We start from the raw sequence: 9420 nt of genomic DNA, 5'->3' as shown, positions 1-9420 counted from the left end.
CTTACAGCTAATGTTAAAACACAGACTGCAACCCTACAGCAGAGGCTCAAAAGCCTTCAATAAAGTTTCAATTTATAAGTTTCCCTAATGCCTAAAATTAGCTGTGTACTGATTTATCTGTGCCGATTTCCTTAATTCTGGGATATTGGTGATCGGCCGATATTTAGACATGAAGCCGATCTTATCCACTAATCTTTTTTACCTCAGCAAATGTCTAAATATTCTCTTTTGCTCCGCTGTGAGAGAGCAAAAGACTGACAGACCGGTTGCAGTTAAAAATAGTTACCAACACAATAACTTTCTTGCTAAAATTAGCAACATTACAGATAAATTAGGTGATTATGGAATCATTAAATCAGGGTGGATGGTAAAAGGCAGACCTACCTCTTCCCATTGGTGGATGTAGCGAATGAGTCTGGAGAGACGCAGCAGCCGCAGCAGACTGAGGATCTTGGTGAACCGGACGATCCTCAGGGCCCGGGCCGTCTTGTAAAAGTCCGAGTCTATGCGAGTTTCCACGATGAGGAAGATGTAGTCCACAGGTATGGAGGAGACAAAGTCCACAACGAACCAGCTCTTCAGGTACTTGACCTTGATCTGGTGCGGGTCCAGGATGATCTCCGTGTTGTCCTCCTTAACGATGCCGGTGCGAAAGTTGAGAACGAGGTCCAGGAGGAAAAAGGTGTCCGACACGACGTTGAAGACGATCCACGGCGGCGTGTGCTCGTCCTTGAAGAAGGTGATTCCCACGGGGATGATGATGAGGTTTCCCACCATCAGCAAAAGCATGGTCAGGTCCCAGTAAAACCTGCAAACAGCGGTGGAAATAAGACTCATGCCTGGGCCTTGGACGATCAATTTTCCTGGACTAAAAGATCAATAAACTTTAAATGCTAACAAACATTTAACACTGGAACTGGAAGACATCTGAAATATCCAAAATAAATAAACAAAACAACAAGTAAAATGAATCATGAAGTCTCTATAAACAACATTGTTTATAGAAAAATCATAAGTAAAATCCAACAGAATGTTTTTTTCTTGTTTAGTTTTCTTACACGAGTATTTCTTCTGCCAAAGGTTAGAACAAACAAAGGAAAGAAATGCACTGAAGGCATTTATCCCCAGATAACAGAAGCTAAATTGTATTAAACAGCTTTCTACAGATGTGCAGTGAGCAAAATAAATTAATGCTTTCCTTATGCATGCATCATTTCATAAGTCGTCTGTAGTTTAGATGATCCAGGTGAGTGACAGTGACAAATAGAGACAGAAGAAATGTTTTGAATAAGTCCAGTTAACACTTTAACACAGCCTGTGTGAGCTGTGAGGGAAATGAGAATGAGGCGCATTTCTGAAGCGATTCTTTCCATGTGTTAACGTAAAAACAACAACAACAATAATAATAACAATAATAATAATTTGTGTGAAACCAGGAGCAGCCTCCTTCTGAAACTGAAAATACTGTGGAATAATGTCCAAAAAAAAACAATGAAAACAAATTGATTCAGCATAAAACTGCAAGACATTGCTGAACTTACAAAAAAAAAACTATCATAATTCAGCATTAAAAAGAAAAACAGTTTTTGTTGCAAATATCATGAGTTACCCATGAGCAAATATAGTTTTTATTAACAGTGTAATTTGTATTTCTAGATCAGAAAAAAATTTTTTATCAGTTACAGTTAAAAAAAATCACTAACTTTAATATAGGACACTGAAAATATTTAAATTTATTATGTAGATAAAAAAATGCGAGTTACATTAGCAGATAAATTAACTCATAACAAGGGAAACATGTCTTGTTATAAATGAAATAATCTGTCAACAGAAATAGTAATTTTCTATCAGTATCAATGAATTATTTACTTAAAACAAGTAAAAGTTACTTTTAAGTTAGTTTGTCTGATTTCAAGTTTACTAAGATATTTGCGCTGGAAATTAAACCAAAAATACTTGGTAAGATTTTGTTTTTGCAGTGCATCTTTTATTCTATATTACCATCAAATTAAAGTTTGGATATTATTGTAATATTTACTTTGCATCCAAACTCGCAGGAACAATCAAGTCTTTATGAGAAAAGGGAGCTTGAACATGTCAAGCTTTTTTCTTTCTTCTTTTTTTTTTTACAGGCCTGGTTTTGCATGAGATCGCAGGTCTGGTCCATTTCTGAGAACTAATTAACCTGTAATCAATCCAGCTGGAGTTCTGGCACACCTAAACCTGCCAGGGCGCACGCTTCGCATCGACACACCCACCGACTGCAAAATACGCCGTTAGCACCCAGTGGGTTCATGGGAAAACGGGACGGGAATGTGAGATGTCTGAGTTGGACCTGCTGCTCCACATTAAACAAGTCAAACTCCAGCAAAAAGGCACTAAAAATGTAGCATTTTGAGGTTGTGGAAGAAGATACAAAACAAAGCAGGTAGAGAAGACATACAGATAAAAATATGCATCAAAACGCCTTAATGATCTATTGTGTTTTAGAGAGAAGTTGAATGTTTATTCTGCATTTGTTTGCAAATTCACTCATTTATCTACAGTTCTGTGATAACACGGATACACATAGAAAAACAACTGAGAATAAAAACGATTTGTGTTTTATTCCCTGATCTAAATTCTGATCTAAATTACTAATTTTATTAATAATTGCCTTCAGCACTTCATAGTTAATCAAAGCCAAACCAAACACCTACACAACAACTCAGTTAATGCATTGTTTTATATCGAAAGAATAAAAAATTATCGTGAGAATTAAATTCTGGCCATGATACAAACCTATAAGGGCTCAAATTAGCCGCTTGAGGCCTTCAGAAAGACGGTTTGTGGATCTGGTACAAAATTTAAAGAATTTAAAATCAGCGCTTGTACTGAAGATATTCTTCAGATGAAGGGTTTTCAGAACGTGCCAAAATGCTGCAGCGCTGCCAGTTTACCCAGACAAGCAGACCATAATAATAGTCTGCAAAGAAACAAAGCTGTCAACTCAGGAACTACAGCAAATGCAGGACAATCAGAAAGAGATTGAATAACTTTAACGTTAATGTTCGACAAAAACCAGAACTTCTAGGACAGATATGTTTGGACGGATAGTTTAGGGTAGAACCTCATAAATCAAATGCAGCATTCCAGCAAAAGATACACATAAATGTTTAAAGCAACAAGGTGGAAGTGCAAAGATGAGCTAAAGGAAAAGGTGAACTAAAGCTGAAGCAGATCTGAAACCTGCAACTTGGCAACGACCCAAAAACACAACATCAAACTCAGCAAGAATTTAGAAATGGAAAGTTCTGGGTCGGAAGAATCGGAACTGGGTCACTTCAGGCTGCAGTGTGAACACATAAGAACTTTATACAACACAGGAAGATGCTTCTACAACATGGGGAAAAAAATAAAAGTTTTTATCGCTTTATGGAGTAACATTTTGACCTTACATAGAAATTTCAGCTCGGCGCTAAAGAACAGGGTCAGCCATGATACAAAGTTGATGGGGTTACGGCCTTCGCTTAAGGGTCCCGCTGCGGCAGCTTAGCAACGGTTGGACGTGAATCCCTGACCTGCTGGTCGGTCACAAAGAGCCTCCGCCATTAAGCCTCCACTGCAAGCAGAGGAGAGAACAGCTTCAACTTCTTTATCTTGAATTTAATTATTTAGAACCTGCACGAAAAGTAGGAGCCAGCGATGGGGATGGAGACCATTTGTCCTAATCAGCTTTCTGTTGTTCTCTGCCAAACAAAGCATTTGCATTCCTCTCCACATCTGGCCCGTTGTCTCCGCGCTGACACACTGGTCCTAATTGCACATCCCCACTCTGGCTAAATCCACCGTTATCTCCTGGGAATCCATGTCATCTCCAGAAGTCAGCTCCCATCAGCCAGATGTTAAGTAGTTAGCATTACAGCTCAGCCCCGCGTCACAGAACAGCTGGATGAAGAATAAATAAATTAATAAAAATAAAGGTCTGAAGTGGACCGTGCATTACTTGTTGGCTCACCGGCTCCCAGCATGCAACACAACGGCGTGGGGAGAAACGTTCTGGTGCGAGGACGTTCAGTTAAAACACCTCTTACAGCTGAGGGTTGTTCGAGGAACCTGGCAAGATCTGGGTCAGCGTGCGGCTACGTTAAGACAGCACAAAGTCAGGGGAGTTACAGGCAAAGTGAACACAACAAGGCTTAAAATGGTGAAAGGAGCTTAGATCAATCAGGACAGCTGAAAAAAAGGGATCACATTTGTACTAGAGATACTTATCTCCGACTGGCAGATCGCAGCTGAAGCAGAACAGCCTGCATGCAGCTCAGTGGCTTAACACACACCTGTACCGCGGCTCAGGCCCTCCAGCAATCATATTAAACATATTTGCACAGCGTGCCAGTTCAGTTTGTCTGCTCCTGCGTCCGCAAACAGCGTTTAGTTCTCTAGTGTACAAGACAAAAAGATACAAGACTACAATATACACTGCTGGGGAAAAAGAATATTTACATTTTATTCTTTACTTCTTGTGACACTAACATGTTGGAAAAGTAGAAGGTCCATTGGCAGATAATTTCTCTTATAACAAGACATTTTTCCATGTTATAAGTTAATCTGCTAGTGTAACTAGCACCTTTACATCAATATTAAGGAGTCATTTACTTAAAACAAGCCTCTATATGTTGTTGGAAAGTTCCTTGTAAGTTGGTTTTGACTTATTTTAAGTTTATTAAGATATTTGCAGTAGAAACTAAAAATACTTGTTGAGATTTTGTGTTTTTGCAGGAGAAGCCCAGCCTAACAGAACTACTCCAAGAGTTCATCAATAAGGTTACAGAATATCCAAAACAGCATCTAGAGTTCAGCAGGTCAGACTTCACTCAGGTAAAGTCAGTCTGATGACATAAGCAAATATCAAGGCTTTCTGTTGATGCAGATTAAACATGGCTGCATATGTGAGATGTGTATGTTTTGTTTTTGGTTGTTTTGCTAAAGATGGATGCAGCTGCATGACAAACAGGAGACAGGACAGTAAGCAGCAGTAGACTGCATAATAATAACTAATTGTACAAGTATAATTTAGAAAGAGTAGAAATAAGATGTGTAGACATGTATAATGTGGGATATTTGTGGTAAGGATTTAATATGTTTTATTTATTAAATCAAACTGGATATGAAAGTTTTGGGTTTTTATGTTTGATTGCCATTATGATTTTTTGGTTGTTGCTGTTTTCGTTGTTTTCTTCTTAATCAAACACGGAGAACCAACATTTACCTGCAAATGTTTATTACTTTCATAAACTGTGGAGTAATTATACCAACATTTAGCTTTATACTTTAATATCGGAGCGAGACCAAGAGGAACTCCTGCTAGTTTATTACTTAGCAACCCAGAACAAGAATCAGATATGGAGAACCAACATTTAGCTTTATACAAACCCAGAACTCAACCCAGAATGACAGGAACCAACATCTAGTTTTAAACCTCACTAATCCAGAAGGTGAAAGTTTTCTGCTTTACTACCTGAATGACTGGCTGCAACACGTGAAACCGAATCCTTCAGAAAAACATGGAGGATGAAGACCGGCGCTTCATTTGTGACCTTCGGCTCAGACCATGGCTCTCATAGGTTTCTGGGTTTTTCATTGCAGTTTAGTTTTATTTTGCTGTAACTTTTTGTTTGTCCTGAAAAACTCGGGATCAATATTAGTAGATAATACATCTGACAGAATATTCACAGAACTCTGATCCAGAACCGCACAGCATTCTGGGAGATGTAGGCAGAGGAAATGCTTTAGCTGCTCAACCTCTCACAGCTAGCTAAGCAAAGTTGGTGGAATCAAGTATTTGGTTACCTAGCAACAACTTGATGAGTAACTAATGGTTACCTAGCAACAACTTGTTGAGTAACTAATGGTTACCTAGCAACAGCCTGCTGAGACACTTGCACAGCAGCAGTTTCATTTTTTGCCTCATAACTGCTTAAAAATAACATCATGGAGTAAAAACTGGATAAAACAGGAAAGGTCACATCACCAGGTTGGCAATATTTCAGATTTTTAAAGCAAAAAGCTAATCAATAATTATCAATATCGAATGATATGAAACGTTTATATAGTGGTAAGTTTTTCAGTCATATTGTTTGTCCAGTTCTGTCTTTAAAATGAGGCGGTCTGAAGCATTTTTGATAAAAGAAAGTAAAAACATAAGAAATGTGTAGAGCGGGGAGGTTTGTTTTCGCAGCAGAGCTGTATTTATTCCACCGTGTTGAGCTGACTCAGTCTGTGTTCGCTGCTCTTTTCATATTTTCCCACAAATGAAGACGAATGTCTGCAGCAGCAGCAGCAGAACTTCCCATGCTCACACTGATAAAAGCCAAAAAAAGAAAAACAAAATCCAGCCGTAATCTTCAGAGCTGCAACTTAAAAAGGCTGAAAAGAATTTGATCTAATAAAATAAAATAAAATAATAAAAAAAACCCGTCCTGATGCAAAATGTGACCCAAAGAGACCCTGAAGTAACAACTCCTCACAGCACAAGTTTAGAGTTAACAGCTGGACGGCCTGATTCCTCACCACTTTGTTCCCATTTCAATCTCTCTAGTTTTTACTCTGCATCATCTGTCTGTCTGTCTGTCTGTCTGTCTGTCTGCGTCCTGTGGTGTGTCCCCTCCCTGTCCATGCCGACTCCGCTCCATTAGTCTAATTGTGCCGTAATAATCTCCACTGATGTGTGCTTCTAATATCTTGAATGGTCATGTTACCCTATTTTGATTACCCCATTTCCAAGCCGCCGCTACGCTTTCTGTAATCCACCGCTTGAAAACATAGAAAAAAAAAATGCAATTCGGATGAGTGCAAAAAAAAAACCCTGCAGTGACACACATCAGCGTACAATATGATGACAGTGAACCTCAAGGTTAAATGTCATGAAAATCCCTTGATGGTGGTGATACACATCCGGTCGAGCGGGAAAATGGTGCAGCGCGGCTGGGAAAATTAGGGAATTATGAGGGATGAGTGTAATGAAGGCATAAAAAAGCTGATAAGAAAATTGGTGGGCTGGATAGCTGCACAGCTCCGGTGCACATGCACGCCCACACATCTCCAGGCTGGACACAAGAAGAGCTTACGGCCTGTTTATGTGCTTTAAAAGTGGCACAGTGACCAGCAGAATTTAAGAGGATTTTGTTTGCAGTGGAAGTCCTTTTTGTTACACCAAATGTTTGCTGGTAATAATTGCTCTTGCTTCGCGGCTTCAATGGAAATTTTCTTTGGTTCAAATCTTTCTGCATGTTTGGGTTCTCTCAGGGTACTCCGACTTCCTCCCACATACCTGCCGCAAACGATAGTTAATGATTAATCAATCATCAGAACGATTAATTTATTAATCCGGTAAAAAAAATATTGGCCAATTCTGCAGATTTTCATTTAAACCTTCTTCAAACAGTGTACAAATAAACAAAATATTAAATTCCTTTTTTGAAAAATAAATTAAACGCTTGATTATTTGTAGCAAAAGATGAATCTGCAGCAAAAAAATAAATTGAGATTACGTTTAACATCAACATCTTAACATCAATACAGTGTAATCTGTTTATTAGGTTTTGGATTAACTGATTACATTTTTTTTTAAATCACAGAATTTGAACCAGGTGAAGGTAAAACTGCCACTTGAGGAGTTTTGGGTAGAACATATTTACAAACAAAGTTTTTTTTTTTCCTATCAAACAAAATTTGTTATATTTTTTGTACAATTTTGGCTTAATTACCTCTCTGAGTAAGTTGTTCTTTCATTAATTGGCCGTTTTTTGAGTCCGGTTAACGATTAATTATTACTAAATTAGTTGTTGATTACTTTAACAGTCGATTAATCGCCAATAATTAAATTAGTCCGAAGACATTTACGATTCTTCAGGAGTTTTTGCTCCTGAGCATGTTCTGTTATTAAACCAGATTTAAGGTGTTTTTAATGACCAGTCTAACTCTTTGACTGAATCAACGCAGCCTATAAATTAATCTTCTGTGGTGATAAATTACCTAAAATCACTGTACGGGTGGATTATCCAGAAGCCTGCGGACTTCACGCGTTCCCTCTCATGCTCCACGGCCCTCTCGCTGCCCAGCATCCGCAGGGAAAACTTGTTGACTCCCGGCTGGAGCATTGCCCCGAACTGCCGGTGCATGAAGCCGGCCTGGTACAGTCGGTCATCTTCGGGTATGATCTGGTCCGCGTCCTCCAACTTGATCAAAGTTGACTGGTCGAACACGGACGGCTGCCCGGGTGCGCCGACCTGCAGCCCGCCCGCCGCCCGGTCCTGGGCCCCCGGCTCCCCGGGTGAACTCTCGCTGGCCCCGGCGTCCGTCTCCGGCAGGAGGCACCGCTGCTCCGCTGGATCCGAGCCCGCAGGATGCCTCCCGGTGATGGAAGAGATGCTGCTCCGGAAAAAGCGGCAGTCCCCGTTCAAGTTGGTCTTCAGCACGGAAACGTCCCTGTCCAAGTCTTCGCTCCTGGCCTCCTCGACGCTCCTGCAACTGCTTGCGGGAGACAGAGAGGACAAATGTTTTAGCCGAATACTTTTCCTCCTGGTGTCCTTGTCGCTGCTGTCTCCTTCACTGTCAGTCACTGTGGGTTTTTGCAAAATGTTTTGCGGCAAGCTGTAGAGCCGTTTGCGCATGGAAGACTGGAACCTTTCCATTTTTATTTATTAAAAAAAGAAGAGGAAGAGGAGGAAGAAGCGGGTGCTCTCTAAGGACAGCCCCAGAAAACAGAGGGATAAATCATGGATCTCACACAGTTGGGCTCCCGCTGGAGGCAAAGCAGCAACAGCGCATCCGCAGGATGGGTCGTATCTTCTCCGACACTTGGGACGTGCCGCTCTCCTCCGGCTCAAACATTGACACGAGTCGACGGTATGCAGCCGCTTCAGTCAACACGCACATACCGGGCTGGAAAAAACACGAGAAACGCCAGAAAATCCAGGTGGGCTGAGCGAGACAGAGACAGAGCGAGCGCTGCCGGGAGCGCATCAGGATGCAGCATGCTGAGCGTCGGACGTGCCGGAGTGGGAGAATAATGCTGCTGCTGCTGATGATGCTGCCGCTGCTGAGGTCCTCAATGACAAAGCAGCATCTCCACCTCTCCGAAATACCCGAGCTCCCTCTCAGTGCAAGGTGAACACGCACACGCAGGCACGCAGCTGGCACAGACATCCACAGCGCGTCGACATCGCTGATCCTCCCCGAAAAGCCTCCTGCTTTCCAATAACGCGAATATCGATGGAGCTGATCTATCGGGTTGCCATTGGAGACGGGATGCGCCCACCCCACCCTGCCAGGACAACTGGAGGGAAATATTCACAGAGTTGGGGAGTAACTCGTTACATTTACTCAGTTACATTTACTTGAGTAACTTTTTTTGAAAACATGTACTTTTTATTTTTA

At 41.0% G+C, this 9420-nt stretch overlaps 1 protein-coding gene across 1 annotated transcript; it reads right to left on the bottom strand.

Annotated features, from left to right (window-relative positions):
* Positions 1-384: 384 nt before the first annotated feature.
* Positions 385-9420, bottom strand: LOC106942713 (potassium/sodium hyperpolarization-activated cyclic nucleotide-gated channel 4-like; the record flags this gene model as incomplete). The annotated part of the gene is made up of 3 exons (XM_015026050.1): positions 8771-9420; positions 8017-8511; positions 385-808 (listed from the first exon to the last, which is right to left on the bottom strand). Coding segments are annotated over exons 1-3 (1338 nt in total), but the record flags the coding sequence as incomplete, so codon positions are not given.

The sequence above is a fragment of the Poecilia latipinna genome, unplaced genomic scaffold, assembly GCF_001443285.1.
Source record: "Poecilia latipinna isolate Pla-1442-1.1 unplaced genomic scaffold, P_latipinna-1.0 Scaffold97, whole genome shotgun sequence".
NCBI classification, from domain to species: domain Eukaryota; kingdom Metazoa; phylum Chordata; class Actinopteri; order Cyprinodontiformes; family Poeciliidae; genus Poecilia; species Poecilia latipinna.
The sequence above is the reverse complement of the archived record's forward strand: the minus strand, read 5'-3'. Positions and strand labels throughout refer to the sequence as shown.